This window comes from Lipotes vexillifer, unplaced genomic scaffold (assembly GCF_000442215.2).
Source record: "Lipotes vexillifer unplaced genomic scaffold, Lipotes_vexillifer_v1.1 scaffold537, whole genome shotgun sequence".
NCBI lineage: Eukaryota > Metazoa > Chordata > Mammalia > Artiodactyla > Lipotidae > Lipotes > Lipotes vexillifer.
This window is the reverse complement of record NW_006776635.1, coordinates 723,433-741,273: the sequence shown is the minus strand read 5'-3', so window position 1 is coordinate 741,273 and position 17,841 is coordinate 723,433. Positions and strand designations below refer to the sequence as shown.

The window sequence follows — 17,841 nt, the reverse complement described above, 5'->3', positions numbered from 1 at the left end:
AAAAATACATTTACTGGTATAGATGAACCGGTTTGCAGGGCAGAAATTGAGACACAGATGTAGAGAACAAACGTATGGACACCATGGGGGAAAGCGGCGGGGGTGGTGGTGGTGGGGGGGTGATGAATTGGGAGATTGGGATTGACATGTATACACTGATGTGTATTAAATGGATGACTAATAAGAAAAAAAAATACATTTACTTATTTTGTAGGATTTCACCACACAGAAGTTAAAAAGCATAGTATAATGAACTTCCCAATACTCACCACCTAGCCTCAACATTTATTTTCCCATGACTAGTCCTGTCCTATACATACCCCCAACCAGTTCCCTACTCTGTGTTATTTTGAAACACATATATTTTGCCATCTATAAATATTTCAGTATGTATTTCAAAAAGATAAAGAGGGTTTTTTAAAAAACACATATCCAGGGCTTACCTGGTGGCGCAGTGGTTAAGAATCCGCCTGCAAACGCAGGGGACACGGGTTCAAGCCCTGATCTGGGAAGATCCTACATGCCACGGAGCAGCTAAGCCTGTGCGCCACAACTACTGAGCCTGTGCTCTAGAGCCTGCGAGCCACAGCTACTGAGCCCGTGTGCCACAACTACTGAAGCCAGCATGCCTAGAGCCCGTGCTCCTCAACAATAGAAGTCACCGCAATGAGAAGCCCGTGCCCCGCAATGAAGAGTAGCCCCCGCTCGCCGCAACTAGAGAGAGCCCGCGCGCAGCAACAAAGAAAGACCCAATGCAGCCAAAAATAAATAAACAAAATAAATGGGAAAAAACCCCCAAAATACATATCCATATTACTATTATTGTACCTTAAAAATTGCTAATAATTCTTAATTTCAAATATCTAATCAGTGTTCAAATTTCAAATTGAATCACAAATTTCATGATTTTTTTTTTTTTTTTTTTTTTTTTTTTTTTTTTTTTTTTTTTTTTTTTTTTTTTTTTTTTTTTTTTTTTTTTTTTTTTTTTTTTTACAGTTTGTTTGAATCAGGATCCAGATAAAGTTCATACATTGCAGTTGGTTGATAATGCCTTTCAAGACTCGTAATCCCTTCCTCCCTCCCTCCTTCTGTCTCTCTGTGTGTGTCTCTCTTTCTCTGCCTCCTCCCCTTCCCTCTCTCCCTTATTTCATTACTCTCCCTCTTTTTCCTTATCCTTTCTTCCATTCCTCCCTTTCTCCCTCCCTCAAAATTTGTCTGTTGAAGAAACCTGGTTATTAAGTTTCTTGTTCTGTCCCCATGTTCTTCTGCTTCTCGTAAATTGGTTGACTCTAGATTCATCAGACTCAGGCTCATTTTTTGGTCAAGACTACTCATATGTGATCATGTATCAAGAGATTAAAAATACCTGGTTGTCTTTTGTGAAATTAGCAGCTGCTGCTGATCAATGCTTGGATCCTTTTGTTTATTGATGGTTACAAAATGATGTTCTAATTTCTTTTTTTCCTTTATTAATTTGAATACTTCTGTTAAGAAAAATGTTCTCAAATGGGTTACTTCTTACTTTCATTTACCAGTTTTCCATTTATTTTTTTGTTCCCTAGCATCTTTCATCAGTGGCCAATTAGTGTTGCTTCATTTTAATTTTCTTATAAAAATAGTATCTTAACTCATGGATGTAGACATATATGACATGACCCTAGAGAAAATTTCTCATATGTTTCTGGTATATTTTCTGCTTCAGACTTAGAATTGTCTATTTCTGCAAGAAACTCTGATTCCATTTAGTAGAAATATACTTTTGTGACTATGTTCAAGACACTAGGAATGTTCCTTTCTCTGAGTTGGTCATTGCTTAAAGCCTTTTCAGAGGACAGAAGTACATCTGTGTCTTCTTTCTTCCATGCTGAGAACAGTGGTTTTCAGGATACAGCAGATAATACAATTAGAATATCACATAATTATTTATGTGTTTTATCCTCTGTTAATGCACAGCATATCAACAATGTGATTACTAAAAAACAGCTTAAACTTGTTTTTCTTTTCCTCAGTTGGTTGTATCCTTGGGATACATCCCAAAAGGACTGTAATAATCAAATCACTCTGCTTTAGGTTGCTTAGGATAGTGATTCTCCATATGGTTATGCCACCAACCGCATACCTGGTTGGGTTAATTAGTTTCATTTCATATTCAGTGTTTAGGGATTGCTGTTTTGAAACTTAATTTTATTTTGTAAACATGTAAATTATTTAAGTGGTCCAAAAGTCAGAATTAAAAACAAGGTGTATAAGAAGTCTCACTTCTGTACTTGAGCCATCACCCTCTTCTCTCCCTGCCCTTTACAGGTAAATTTACCTTACAGGTAAATTTCTTTTAATTTTATGGTTTATCCTTTCATTCTTAGATAAATGGTAGCCCACTATACACACTTCATTATTTATTTATTTATATTTGACTTAGCAGTATGTCTTGGAGATCACTCCATAGTAGTAGAGAGAAATATTTCTTATTCTTTTTTGTTTATACATTGTACCCCGCTGTGAGGATGTATCACAATTTATTTAACCAGCCACCTGATGGTGGACATCTAGGTTGTTTCCAGGCTTTATCATATATTTTTACGAATCTATTTTTACGCCTAGTGGGAAAAGTAAAGGAGTATGCATGCATCATGTGGCCTAAAGAGATGATCCAGGCTCCAGACCATCCTTAGCAAAAGTATCTTTTAAAAGTGATGGTTTTCTGGGCTTCCCTGGTGGCGCAGTGGTTGAGAGTCCGCCTGCCAATGCAGGGGACACGGGTTTGTGCCCCGGTCCGGGAAGATCCCACGTGCCGAGGAGAGGCTGGGCCTGTGAGCCGTGGCCACTGAGCCTGCGCGTCCAGAGCCTGTGCTCCGCAACGGGAGAGGCCACAGCAGTGAGAGGCCCGCGTACCGCAAAAAAAAAAAAGTGATGGTCTAATATATCTCAACAGGTGGAAGGGGGTTTAAGTGAAGGATGGTACAGTCTAATTAAACAAGATGAAGACTCTGTTGACTTCTAAGTTGTTGATTCGAACAGTGGAATAAACTAGGAATTTAGTTCAGAAACTTAAAGACAAAACTTCCTCTCTCATTTTCTTCTCTAACAAACTAATTTTTGCTCACCTGCTTTCTAGATTTTATTCACATTGTGCCCCAAGCTTAAAATGACCTTCCCATTTCTACCCCTCTGTTGTTCCGTGCTTATCAAGGAAGCCTTATCCCATCCTTTGGGGTCTAGCTCAGTATCTAGCTTTACTGTTAGTGCTTTCCTGTTTGTGAACTTACATTAAATAAAATTTATAAAATCATTCTTTAAACTGTTAAGGTGTCATGCTTTTGATAATTAGTGTCAATGTATCCATGTATTTATTTATTTTAATTTTTAAAAATTTAACTTTTATTTATTTATTTTTGGCTGTGTTGGGTCTTCGTTGCTGTGTGCGGACTTTCTCTAGTTGTGGCAAGCGGGGGCTACTCTTCGTTGTGGTGTGCAGGCTTCTCATTGCGGTGGCTTCTCTTGTTGCGGAGCACAGGCTCTAGGCGTGCAGGCTTTAGTAGTTGTGGCGCGCCGGCTCAGTAGTTGTGGTGCATGGGCTTAGTTGCTCTGCGGCATGTGGGATCTTCCCGGACCAGGGCTCGAACCCATGTCCCCTGCATTGGCAAGTGGATTCTTAACCACTGCACCACCAGGGAAGCCCCTCCATGTATTTATTTATGCATATATGCTTCAGTTCATCTATACAACCATTTATTTATTTGTATATCTTCTAGAAGGCATGCGCGTACTGTAAGCTTTCTACAGGTCATCAGCATGATTGGTGAAGTAAATATTTATATTCGTCACTCTGAGGTGAGAGTCTAAGCAGATAAAACCTCAAATTCCATTTCTACTCCATGCTCTCCTGCTTCTGTAAATAAGCAGTAGGCTTTATGTAATACATTGTTCTCTGTTGACCTCATTTTACATTCACTTCCTTTTTCTTATGGCATTGAGCAATCTTTGTTAATTCCTTATGATCTCTCACAGCAGATTCAAATTTCTTCTCTTAAATTTGGAGATCAGGTTTTATAACCTTTCATGTGTGTTAAGATGAAAATTTAGCTGTTACTTATTGTTTTTTGTGTACCCATGATATGTTAGAAAGTATGCTCTGTAATTATTTTGTTCATTTATCAAATGATCTCTATGAGGTAGATATTATGATTCTTTTTCATACAGAAAAACAGGTTAGAGAGATTACATGGCATGCTAAGGCTTGGCTTCAGTGACTAAGCTTTTGAAGCTGGAGTTTTTCTGGAAGATCATGATGACGCGTGCCCGCAAGGTATATGTGCATTTAATTTAGTTGTGAGTTTAAGTGTCCTTCTCTTGGTGCTACTGACAGCTTCTTCAGGATAGCTTGGGATGTTATACAAATAAGATTCTGGTTTCTTGAGTCCTTCATATACAATAGAAATTTAATAGCACTCACTCCTTTATCCTATCTTGGGAGACTAAAAACTGTAAGGCTTTATTCAGCAATTTTTAAGATCATAGCTTTGAAATGATAACTGTGGTGAAGCCTGTGTTCTAGATGCATGCCTATATTTTCTTAAGTCTTTATTTAGTGTCTTTTGGATTCTTACTGAATTATGTTTAATTCAAGTAAATTCATGTTTTATGGCAACTTTGGTTGTCTGGTAACAAAGCTCAGTGCATACTGAAGGCTAAAAACTTGCATGGAGGCTCAAGTTGGGAGTTTGTTAGAAAATGGAACATCTCTGGAGGAAGCAGAAGGACAGTAAAAGAAATGTTAGTTCGGGACAGGGTGAGGAGACTGAAAACCTAAGGCAGACACACATTTGTACACAGTGCAAAAATAGGTGTGTAGGATCATGATCCAGAATTGTCATGAGAAGTTTAAATTATGATTATTGCTCTCCATTTAAAAAAATAAAGAAAATTTAAAAACTGTGAATTTGAAGTTTTCTAAAACTTCACTTATCTAGAAAAGTATTCATTCCCTAGGATGACAATGACTGAAACACTGTAATAAAATCACATTTTTACACATGGAAGAATCTTAGATAAGAAATGAATTTCCTAGCAGATGATAAGAAGTCATCTGTGGAAATTGACCAAGTAAGAGTAGATTCTCTTGCTTTCTGAATTGAAGCTAGAGTGACTTGATGAGTGAAAAAGTCTAGTCCGTCATTACTGATAAAGTGTCTAACGGGCCCCTCATACCTCAAGGCCTACAGAAGAGGGGTGCAGCCTGGGTGAGCTGCCTGATTAATTTATGGTAATGCATGGGAGCCAAGGACCTTATATTTTTTGAAAAATTTTATTTCATTCCTTTTGTAAAGCACACTTTTCAAAAGGTGAAGGAGCTTTTCTTTTGCTGAAATCGCATTGCCTTCTCTTAGCCAATGAACTGAACCATCCAGTCTATTAACTAAACAAAAACGACGTGAAACTTCATAAATATTTAAAGCTGCTGCTATGAATTAAACATTGGGATAAAGAACTAACTCCTTTCGTTAAGCACAATGTTAAATAAATAACTAAATAAAGCTCATAACATATTGCTAGGTAAATCCAATGTTTGAACTAATAATATTTCAGGTTTCTTTACACATTTACTTTGGGTAATGCTTTAAATAATTATATTACATGTATTTGGTTTATTACAACAAAAGCAACTGATTTTAATGAAACATTTAGGGCTTTTTTAAAATTAATAAATGGTTGGTAAATGGGATTGGTTCAGCCCTTCAGAAAACAAAACAATTAGCAGAACTCTGGGGCCAGGCGAGAAAAAAATGGGAAGAGTTTTGTGTAATTTTAAAAGTGAAACTCAGTACAAATCACAAAAAATTGGGGGAGCACCAAGCCAGTAACCCTGTACCTCACTGAGCTTGATTCTGTGCTTTTCTCCCTGTCTGGTGTGTGTCTTCATTCATTGAATACACTGGGACAGAACACCCGCAGTGTGTCAGGGCTGTGGTATAGCAGGGATACAGAGGTGATTAAGACATGGTTCCTGTCCTTGCGGGGTTCACAGTCCTACATCAACACTGATCAACCTAGATTCCTCCCTGCCTGCTGTGGGGGGGCAGGGAAAATGGAGCAGAGCAGAATGGCCACTCAATTTAGGATTTAGAAGGTCTGAATTTGCCTTCTTATATCACTGGCTATGTGAGCATTTTTAGTCTCTTAAAGAACCTCAGTTTCCCAACCTAGAATATGCTGTAATAATTTTTATCCTGTTGGAACTTTTGCAGAATAGAATGACAAACCATTTATCAAAGATGAGTATTATTTTTGTCTTACCTTGCAGTAATAGTTAAAAGTCAAAACTGTGATATCTGGCTGCATGTTCTCATTCTCAGCCCCTATGCACTGTACCATTAATGCTGGAAATTTTGCTGGAAATTCACTTTGGCAGCATATTAACGATATCTACTGCTGTTCTTTTAATATTCTCATAGGGAAAAATGTATTACAAAAAGTTAAGAAAGATTTCGTTTCTCCTATAGTGGACTCTCTTGAGACTATAGCAGATTCCAAAGAAGATTCTGTAGGAAGTTCTGTGGAGAACTTTAGAAGATTCTCTCTTGGAGCTGAGTTTGCTTGAAAGGAATTAGCTGCTCAACTGCCCAAAGTTGTAGGTTTTAGGAAATGCTCTAGGACAGTGACTCTCAAATGTTATGGCCCTATAACCCCTTTAGGCTCTTAAAAATTATTGAGGACCTCAAAAAGCTTTTCTCTTATCAGTCAGGAAGGATGTTGGTGTTGAGGAGAATAACTACCACAGCTTCCAGTGCTCTGATGAAACCTCAGACACATGGCCTTCTGGCCAAGAATCTGTGATTTCATACTGTTGGCGCATTCGCTGTCTCCCTGGGGACTGCAGCTCTCTGTGTTTGCTCTGGTTGACCCAAGAAAGAAGGCATACACGGATTTCTACGGAAGCTATGATGCCATGGAAGATTTTGAGGAGACGAAGAAGGCTGGTACAAAGTGATTTTGGAATGTAAAGAATTTCTTTGGATTGAGTTGCATGGAAGTTGGTCACTGACCTGTGTTCCTGAGCTATGAAACGTGAATAAGTAGGCTAAGGAAAAGTTTCTCTTGATAAATAATTTAAAATACTGTGTATGTGAGGGGGGGGAGAGCTTTTCTTTATGTCAGTTATACCCATGGATATTTACCATATTAGAAATTAAAATTGAAAAAATTTTAAACTATTAACCCATTTAAAATATATTAGTATTATGGTGAACATAAATAACATTTCTATGCAAAATAGGCATATTTTCTAAAACAAATTATTAAGAAGTGTGCCATGGTTTTTCATTTTAGCAACTCTCTAATGTCTGGCTTGAGTTGGCGTTAGTTGGATTCTCATATCTACTTCTGCGTTCAGTCTGTTGGCAATAACATGTCTTGTAAAAGCTCTGGAAAACTCCACTGTGCATCATGAGAGAATGAGAATGAAAAAGGCAAATAATGTCTTAGTATTAATTATTAAAATAGTGTTGACCTGTTTGACTCCTTGAAAAAAGTGTTGGGCACCTCTCTGGCTCCCTGGAGCACACCCTGAGAACTGCTACTTTAGGACACGTCTTTTGCAATAGTTTTTAGACTATGAAGTGTTAATGATATGGCACAAAAACGAGCAAAGTAAAGGGAATAAAAGGGAATCAGTTGAATATTCTTGGCCATTAAATTAGGAAATCAAGGGCAAACCCAAGAGATATAACCTTCATAATAAGATTTTTATCAACCTGTTAGACAATGATCGTTGTTTTAGTAATTGGTAAATACAATGGGGCTGTCATTTGTAGTAAATACGTTAGAGAAATTCATGCTCTTATTTTGTTTTTTTTCTTATTTTAATATATTTAAAATTAAAAGAGGCTGGATAGGTAGTAGATAATACTTGAGAAAGGCACAAAATAACAAAAACACCACTTATTTGCCCGTGATAGTGGTATATCTAAGTCTCAGTTTATTTATTCAGTGGTGAAAGTAATAGTAGTAGCAACCACATAAAAGTGTTTGGGAAGTGCCAGGCATTTAAACCTCACAACAGCCCTCTGAATTAGGTGGCCTTCCCCCTCCCCCTCCCCCTCCCCCTCCCCCTTCCTTCCCCTCTTCCGCTCTTGCCTTTCCCTCCCCTTCCTCTTTCCCCCTTCCCTTCTCCCTTTCTCCTCCCCTCCCCCCAGCCCGCTCCCCCTTTCTTCCTCCCATTTTACGGAAAGGATGGTTAAAGAGTTGCCAGAAGTCACACACAGCTAGGCAGTAGCTAGATGACCGGTGGGCACCCTGGCTCTAAAGTCCTGCTTTTAGTCTCCTCTCTGCTTTCCCCCTCTCCCCAGTGCTATACAGCCCTTCTTCGGTACCTGCCTTATTTGGATTTTTATGACAGTATTACTATATATATCATATATCTGCATATATAATATTGTATATATAATGCCATGTATTACGTATATAACAGTGAATAATAATGTATGTAAAGGGTACCTGGCACACACCAGTGGTTGCTCCTGCTCTCTCATCTCCCACCTCCTCTCCGTCCTCCTCCTCATGGTTTGTCTTGACTTCTAATCTTTCTTGGCTCTTAAAGGTCAGTTAACTCGAGTTTTTTTTTTTTTTCTCCTTCGGTTTTTATTGTCTTGTTCTCTTGGCTGCTGGTATTCACACTCCTAGAACACGGTCTGGTTCGTTGCCTGTCAGACTTCACATATTGACTCCCTGCAGGTTTGGGATCATCATTACAACAGGATTGTTCTTCATTCTGACTGCAGAAATTCTGCCAATTTCATTGTCAGCACTCTGAGAATAACTTCTTTCTATAGTTACAGTTTTGTTGTGTTTCATTAAAAAACGGGTTAGATACTGTAAATCCTTCCTATATTAATGGCATTTATTTTAGAGTTTCAGATTGCCAAAAGACAAAACAGGCACCACCAAGATTGGTGACCTGGCGCCCCAGGACATGAAGAAAGTTTGCCATTTAGCCTTAATTGAGCTGACCGCCCTCTATGATGTATTGGGTGTTGAACTGAAACAACTAAAAGCTGTGAAAATCAAAACAAAAGGTAATTTTGAAATGAAAAACAGTTGGATTTACTCCTGAAGTAGTAAGAATGAGCTTGACTTTTTAGAAGTATTCTTCTGGGGAGTGGGAAACGCCTACAAAATAAACCAACACACGAATACATCTAAAGTGCAGATTCGAAAACATTCCCTTCAGAATTTTTGTAACTTGATAAAAATGCACTGCCTCCTTGATTATAGAAAATAAAGACATAATCAAATATTTAATTATCATAGAAGGAAATTAGAAGGAAATTCTGAATCAAGGATTCTTAACTCAAATGCTCCCTCCTTTGAAAACAGTATTTAAAAACATCTGGTACATATACTTACTTATTTCTAAAACTGGATCTTGAAAAATGACTTTAAGATGGTTAATCCTGATCAATTACTTTTGCTTATTTATTTGATGGCAAATACATAGGCAGTTAGTAGTCTGTCCCTTTGTTCATTTGCATTCTACTTTTAACTATTCTGCAAAAAATATTCTTCCCTCTATTAAGAAAATAATGCGACTGTGGCACACAATATCACTAAATTGTGCTTCTCACAGGTATGTGTAGTTTTTTTTCCTTTGTAAGCAGCTTGCTTTACCCATTATATAAATAGACTTTATTTTTTATAGTATGATAGAGAACAGTCACCTCCTCAGTTTCTGATTTCTCCAAGATTTTATTTGTCTGGAAATCCAGATAATTTTCTACTGACAAAGCTTTTCTGTTTAGGAATCTCTGACATCTTATTTAACTTTAAAGGTATCTCTTAAAGAGAAACCGAGAATGGGGATTATTGAGTTGCTATGGTAACAATAGCAAAGACAAGTATTCACCTGATTTAAGTTTTAGAGGCGATTTCTCTGTAGGATTGAAGTGTACCTTCCCTTCAGGTCCTCTCTCCCATGCTGGGCCCCAGAAGACCTCATTCTGTGTTCTGTTCCTTTGAGTATTTTAGCTTAAGGCTTGGGATGGTGAATTTCTGAGTCAAATAGTTCTGGTTTTCCACAAGTCCATTGTAGATAATGAAGACTTCAGATGCTTTTTCAGAAGCTCATCACAAAGTCTTTTCCAGATACAAAATAGAAATATAAATAGTGTGACTCAGTGTTCAAGACTTTAAAAGTGGCTTAAAGAGGTCTTTTAATTTTATGTTTTAGAATTGCCTCCTAGCAGAGAGAGAAATATTAAGCCATTCTCATTAAAAGTATCACTATTAATATAATAGATTTTCTTTCCATCTTTTTTATATTTTTGTATTTTATCTAAGACATCTTATAAACTAGACTTTTGACATTCTTAAAGATCACATTTTTCTTAGTTCCTAAACTAAAAGTTATTTACTGGGTTACTAGCATTCTGCTGAACGTCATCTCTCTTGAGTGTCACAGTTTCCAATGTCTGTTTTCACATCACAGGATAATCCCCCGTTCCGTGTTCACAGATGATTTATATCTCCCCTGATAATGTGTGTTACACTTCTGAGCTAACTATTCACTCAGTGATGGGTGTGGGGTAGGAGGTTCTGGGGAGAAGTTATGCTCACATCAGACTGAAGGTATATAATTTTAATTTAGAAAAATTATAAATTATTACCTGTCATTTCTTCTGGAGTTATTCCCAAATATATAAAACTACAAATTTAAATTCACAAAGACCAAGTATATCCTATATTTTCTAGAGGAAAACATTCGTAGAACAAGCCCATAATGTTGGCTGATTTTTCTCAAAAAGCAAACATTTATATTCTGCTGTATTGTATTCAATAGAATGTTGAATGTCAGTTAAGTATGGAAGAGATGAGTGATATTTGTTTTAAGCCAGAACTTTTAATTTGATTACATTTAGTAAATTATTTGCATATTTTGCATACTCCCACAGCACTCTATTTCTCATATGTAACAGTTTATACTTTTCTAATTATTTTGGTGATGATTTGTAATCATTTGTTTAGTTGTCTTTACTTGCTAGATTGCTTTATAAGGCAGGGCCAGAATTTGCCAGTTAGGCTGTGTTCACCTAATTGGTAGACAGTGTCACTCAGTCATTCACTTAGGTGCTCAATAAATAGTTGTTGGATCGAGTGACAATATTGGGAATCTGAAGCCTTAACATTTTTGCATTAATATTTTATAGGTTGATGAAAGTGAAGAAATTTTATTTTTCTGTTGCAGATTCTGGCCTTTTTTGTGTTCCATTGACAGTGCTGTTAGAACAAGATCAGAAGAAAGTACCAGGAACTCGAATACCCTTGATATTTCAAAAAGTAAGTAGGCCTGGATGGGTCAGCATAGAGAGAACATACTTGAGCTAATAGTGTTTTGTTTTTGTTCTTTTTGCATTCATACTATTATAATATAGTTTTCCAGTTGATATGCTCTTTTATTTTATACTTTGATTTTTCTATTCAGGAAACAAATTTGTTCCAAGGGCTTCTAATTTTTATTTCATGGTGATGGTTTCAGTGTTACTACTTGTAACTGTGATTACCTGGCATCATTTTTCTGTCTTATATTAGCTGGCTTTGTATAATTGAGATTTCAGTTCTATAATACATAGGAGTGGGAACTGCTGGTAAATTTCTAGGGAATTGAATCCTCATGAATATTTCACACCTGTATGTATTTTCTAAGCTTTCCTATTTACAATGAGGATGTCCAATTTAATTTACTAGTGCCTACTTCGAAAGTAGACAAAGAAACCATAAAGTAGAATTAGAAAATGATTGCTAAACTATGAATTCACTTGTGTAGTCAACACTCAGTTATTCATAAGACAGTTATCTATGACAATATAAAAACTTCAGTCTAACCTCTGAGCCATCACTGTTTAGAAACACAGATTACTTTGATAAAAGACAGAGAATGCCCATGAGGAAGGTAGGTCAAATCAGTTATGGGCTACCCAAGATGCGGATTTTTGCAACAGCCCAGACATCTCACAGTTCCTGAAAGTTCTGGGGTAGCAAGAATGGCAGTGGGAACTTTCACAGTTGTTTGACTCAACAAACTCATTCAATACTCAAGCTCAGTCTACCTGGCACTGATTCTTCCATTATTCCAAGACAGTCATTTACTGTCTTACCTACTAAGCTCTGACTTCTTCAGTCCTCCTATTCACCATTACGTCCAAACCTGTGTCTCAGTGTTTCTCCTGATGGACTTTTTGTTCTACATAGCTTGTTCTGCTCACCGGCTTCTGCCGGTCATTGCCTGCAGAACCTGTGTCTGTGTGGACAGTTGTCAGCGGTGTCTGTGAAAACAGAGAGATGCTAACAAACGTAGGCCATATATTCAAATTCTTTTAATGGCAGTAAAAGGTGCGAGTTACTTATACACATGGACAAAGCGGGGATCTCAGTGGGATCCTTTCCAAGTGTATTTGGGTTCTCCAGAGAAACAGAACCAATAGGAGATTTTATCTCTGTCTGTCTGTCTATCTATCTATCTATCTATCTAGAGAGATTTATCTTAAAGAATGGAGTTCTGTAGTTGTGGGACCTGGCAAGTCTGAATTATGTAAAGCAGACCAGCAGGCTGGAAACACGGGCAGGGGTTAATGTTTCAGTGTCGAGTCCAGAACCTGCAGCCTGGAAACTCCTGTAGGGTTTCTGTGTTACAGTCTTGAGGCAGAATTGCTTCTACTTTGGGGAACCTCAGTCTGTGTTCTTACAGCCTTCAGCTGACTGGGTGAGGCCCACCCACGTTATAGAAAGTAGTTTGCTTTACTCAAAGTCTACTGATTAAATGTTAATCACATCTAAAAATACCTTCACAGCAACACCTAGACTGGTGTTTGACTGGTATTTGACAAGCGGGCACTGTAGCCCAGCCAAGTTGACACATCAGATTCACTATCACATCAGCAAAGAGTAAGCTTTGGTCTTAACAGAAGTCATTGTTGCCTCCTGATCAGGCCCAGGATTGCATCCAGCCCCTTATCATTTTCTCTTGAAATTGTTTTTGTATTTATTTGTTTAGTTAGTCAGTTATTTTACATTTTTGGTCGCTTCAACATTCTGGAGACTCAGACTGCCCACCAGTTTGAAGTCATTGGATAAGAGCCTTAAAGATTTTTGGTTCATATAAAAAATAAAAGAGAACATACAGAGTTGTCTATTAGATAACACTCATCTGTTTGCATTCCCTCTGAATTGTAAGCAAAAAAATCAGTGATTTATCATGAAAAATATTTTTTGATTTATCAGCTGACAACTCATTTAGGTATTCCGTTAATTTTGTAGAAAGGAAAGAATTGGAAACCACTGATTTGCAAAAATTCATATTACCATTCTTTAGAGGATTACATTTTCTCCGTTATTGAGAACTGTACCTCAAAAGGGCTTTAGCAAAGCTTATCTAATATCTGTAAATTGTATCTGTTTCTTTTTTTCCCTACTTAGAGGCACATTGTTTAAACCATATTCTCAGAAAGGGTTGGGGAAATAGAAATATTCTTAATTTTTATCTATGGCAAAATTCTGCCAAATTAGCAAATCCTATTTTCACCATCAAACTAATCAGCCAAATCAAAGATACTTTGTATCAAAAAAGTCTGACTTCATATTCAATTCATTAGTTCATAAATTCATATAAGTATGTATTATCTATTTGGGGAAAGCCTATGAACATTACTGATAAATTTTACACTGTATCTTATAAGATAAATTACTAAAAGCAGCATGATTAAAATATATAGATCATTATAGTTATTCTCCATTTTTAAGTCTTGAAAATAAAAGGAAAGCTGTAAAGCATTATATTTTACCAATGGCAGTATAATGTGGTAGCAAAAAATATGTTATTTTCAAAGTGAGAAATATGAGAAAACACCTGGCATTCCTTCAGACAATGTGTATGTGTGTGTGTGTGTGTGTGTGTGTGTGTGTATATATATATATATATATATATATATATATATATATATATATATATATATATAAAATGCTGGTATTCAGCATTAGAGAATAATAAAAAGAATTCAAATATAAGAATGCAGAAATTACTCTCATTCAGTTATTTAGAAATCATCAAATTTTCCTGTGTATTTAATAAAAGCAAAATTCATATACTGCTAAAAACTAATTAGGTCCAGCTACTAGCTAGCATACAATTTTATTTTTTGTTAATAGAACATTTTAAACATTTTATAAGATGAAATAGAACAAAAATTACATGTACATTGAATAAATGTTGCTTGGTGTTTTTTGATAAATTTGGTTTTAAATACTTTATTAAATAATGCTCATCTAATCTAAAATAATTCATGTAAAGATTTTTGCTGTGGGTTTTTATCCAGTGTAACTTGAGAAATGTCTTAGAAATCATTCCAATTTGAATATTTTAAAATCGTGTACTGCTTTAGTCAAAGATGCTTCTTTTTTCAGTTAATAATAAATCTTTGGGAGAATTTTGAGACTACTCTTTGCTTTATTCTTACCTGACTCCCTCAAGATCAGTGCATTCTTTGGCCATAATCCAGGAATAGAAGAGGTGGGGTCATTAAAGAAAAATTGCCCTGTCTTCCAGTGCCTACGTGCTCTAAGAGCGTTGGTAAATCATTAAATGAGGTTTCCCTGAAAAAAAAAAAAAAATTAAAATTTTATCTTATTTTGGCACTCTGGAAGATCTTGTGCCTTACAATATGCAGAGAGTATTATAGTAAGTTTGGGGCTGAGTGAATAGTAGATTTGTCTTTCTGAAGAAGGCAATTGTGAAAGGAGGGGAATGGGTGGTAGGAAGGAAAACCTATATGATGCTAGGAAATGCTATATTTAAACTGAGGACAAAGAAATTGACTTCTTTAAAATAGCAGAATGACCCCTAAAAAGCCTTTGTGTACTGCCCAGGGAATTCCAACATTCCAGTTGGAAGTCTGCCAAGAAAATGATCACTTCTTTTATTATCTTCCTGGCGTCCAGTGTTATGTCATTGTAGTTTCTCCATTTGCCTCTTCTTGTGTGTTTCTGCTTTATTTTAAAACAAACAAGCAAACAACCTTTGTTATTTTAATGGGGTTCTGGAGATAGAGAGATCTGTATGTATTCATCAGGCATTGGCTATGATTTAGAAGCCCTATACAAGAACAGTTTTTTTAATTTAAGTTTACCACCAAAAGCTTAAAGCCTAAAAAGGAATATTTGCAAGGAGTTTTTTCCTTCATGTCATAAATAATTCTTTCTTTGAACAAACTAAAAAAGGGGTGTAAATATGCAAATACTAGAATTTCATAAGATTTATTTGATTGCAGAACGTGTGTTTCTGAAAAAGAAGAAGAAATACATGGTCTTAGTTGCTTTGAAACATGAACGTGGGTCAGTGTCTGTTTGGGATAGCACAGCTGTTGTGTGAAATTATACACTTTTCTTCCAAAGGACCCAACTTTTTCTAAATTACGACTAAAGTGTTGGGATGCATTGGCTTAAAGGATGGGTAGTGGTAGTGCAATAGCATTCAAAACTTTGTGAAATCCAGTTTACACGTCACTGTAATCAGTTTTCCTTTATTTATATATGAAATAGATGTTAAATTTGGGATTGTACCTGTTAAGAATGCCAAACTCAGAACGTTCTTCTGTTTATACACAGCTGATTTCTCGCATTGAAGAGGGAGGTTTAGAAACAGAAGGCCTCTTAAGGATACCTGGAGCTGCCGTTCGAATCAAGGTAATTTCTTGGTTCTACTCATCTAAAACTTGTTTGTTTAATTATATTTTTATATTTTAAAAGCCAACTTGTCCTCCCTGCCCCTTCTTCCCATTTTAGAAGACAAAATAGACCAAAAACCTCTTAACATTCAGTTTAGTTTTTCTACAGGCTCTTCTGATTTTTGTAAGTTTTGATTTTTTTTTCAAAATCACCCTATTACCTATAATATTACTGTGGTAAATAAAGAGGCAAATGATTTTAATCTCTCTACTCTGCAGACGTAAAATAGGAACGAAAGTAAACAAGCAAAAGACAAGGGTAGGGCTTCCCTGGTGGCGCAGTGGTTGAGAGTCCGCCTGCCGATGCAGGGGACGGAGCGGCTGGGCCCGTGAGCCATGGCCGCTGAGCCTGCGCGTCCGGAGCCTGTGCTCCGCAACGGGAGAGGCCACAACAGTGAGAGGCCCGCATACTGAAAAAAAAAAAAAAAAGACAAGGGTAGTTCTGTCCTTCTGATGAAAAGAGAACATGGTGAGTCAAAATAGTAAGAGCGGGCTGGTGACAGATTTAGTCAGCATGAGTAACAGCAAAAAATGAGTTGTTGTTGTTGTTGTTTTTTAAGGGCAGGATGATACACTCCACCAGGTGAGCAGAGTAGGAGACTTGACATTAGTTCCCCTACATTGTCAGTCTTAGTGAGCTGGCAGAATGAGACTGTCTAAAGCACTCTCCTGACTGCTACAGTTCTTTGGCTCACTGGGTCCAAGGGTAGCCTGAGTCCGGCTTGTGAAAGAGGCAAGGGGATTCCCAGCCTTCCCAGTTGGCGTCCCATATCTCCCTCCCCTGCTTTCTTTTCTCTCAAGGTGACATTTGCTTCCCACTGTCCATGGATGCTGTGTACCTTCCTCCTTTGTCTGCTCCCCAACTCCTGTGCTAGGGAATAAAGTATCCAATGAATGCATGGTACAAGTAGAATTACCCTACAGGTGATGCATACTTCGTACGCCTCCACAGGGTTTTGCAGTGTACAGGGGCCGCATACTTGGAATTGTAGCTCTATCTGGAAAATGTATCCAGGGAAGATTTTTGGTTAGCTGTCATTAACAACCTCCTTTATCCTTATCCTCCAAATTCAGCTCCAGCTCTAAAAAGATAACACTCATTGCTGCCCACATCCAATATTTTGTCATCCTGAATTTGTAAATCCAAGAAAAAATAGGATGGGGGGTTATTCTCTGTTGGTTTCCTGAAGATATATTGTGTATGACGTCTTTAGAGCTGGATCGGGAAGAAATGACTCTTGGTGGTTGTACACTCTCCTCACCTGTGACTGTGGCTGTGATGCGTCCAGGACTGGATTACTGTTCATAGGTTCCACAGTTTGCATCACCTGCTGATTTCAATAAGCTTCCTCAATTTAGGCGGACAGTTTCAGCCTGCTTGCCTCTTTCTACATAGTGATCTCAGTTTAATAGGATTTGAGTAACCTGATATATACCCTGCTCACAAATGTCATTCAGCTTGTGTCCCCTGGGTCTGCTGTCTGGTGCACAGAGGTCCCTGAAACTGTTTTGGTGCTCTTGTAAGTTTGACACGTGGCCACTGTCTCACTTCATTTGCTGATACCTGCGGCAGTTTCACCACCAGTCCATCAGGGACATTGTGTGTGATTGGGAGACGAGTTCTGTTGAGAGGTACATTCTCTTACAGAGCAAGAGTCCCTCAGAAACCAGTAACGTGACTTCATATTACCCATCTCAGCAAGAATACCGCCTCTTAGGTCACTGTTCACGGCCCACATGAGCAGAATGGGACGGCCAACTCACAAGAGTCATAAGCACGTTTACTTTGCCATACAAGAGTGGATATAATGCGGATTTTACATTTTGACCAGATAGCTGGCAGAGGGATGAGTTCAACTATATGTACTTTCTTAGAAGGTCAATTCAGTGGATTCATCTGGCTCAACTCTTCAACACAGCCTCTTGTCACAGACTGAATGATGCAGCAGCTGGTCTGTTATAAATAATTTAAAGATAATGTGCAAAATTTTGGGTTGTCTTTCTTCTCCCCTCCCCACCGCATTTCTTGGGCTCTCCTGCCTCCCTCCCCCTCTCCCTCCCCCTCTCCCTCTCC

General features: G+C 37.5%; 1 protein-coding gene across 1 annotated transcript in view; it reads left to right on the top strand.

Moving 5' to 3' along the window:
• ARHGAP18 (Rho GTPase activating protein 18) overlaps positions 1–17,841 on the top strand; it is a 131,887-nt gene that overhangs the window by 87,225 nt on the left and 26,821 nt on the right. Inside the window, exons 6-8 of the mRNA XM_007450525.1 lie at positions 8,906–9,071; positions 11,237–11,328; positions 15,649–15,726. Of these exons, the coding sequence (XP_007450587.1) occupies positions 8,906–9,071; positions 11,237–11,328; positions 15,649–15,726 (336 nt within the window). The remainder of the gene's footprint in view (positions 1–8,905; positions 9,072–11,236; positions 11,329–15,648; positions 15,727–17,841) is intronic.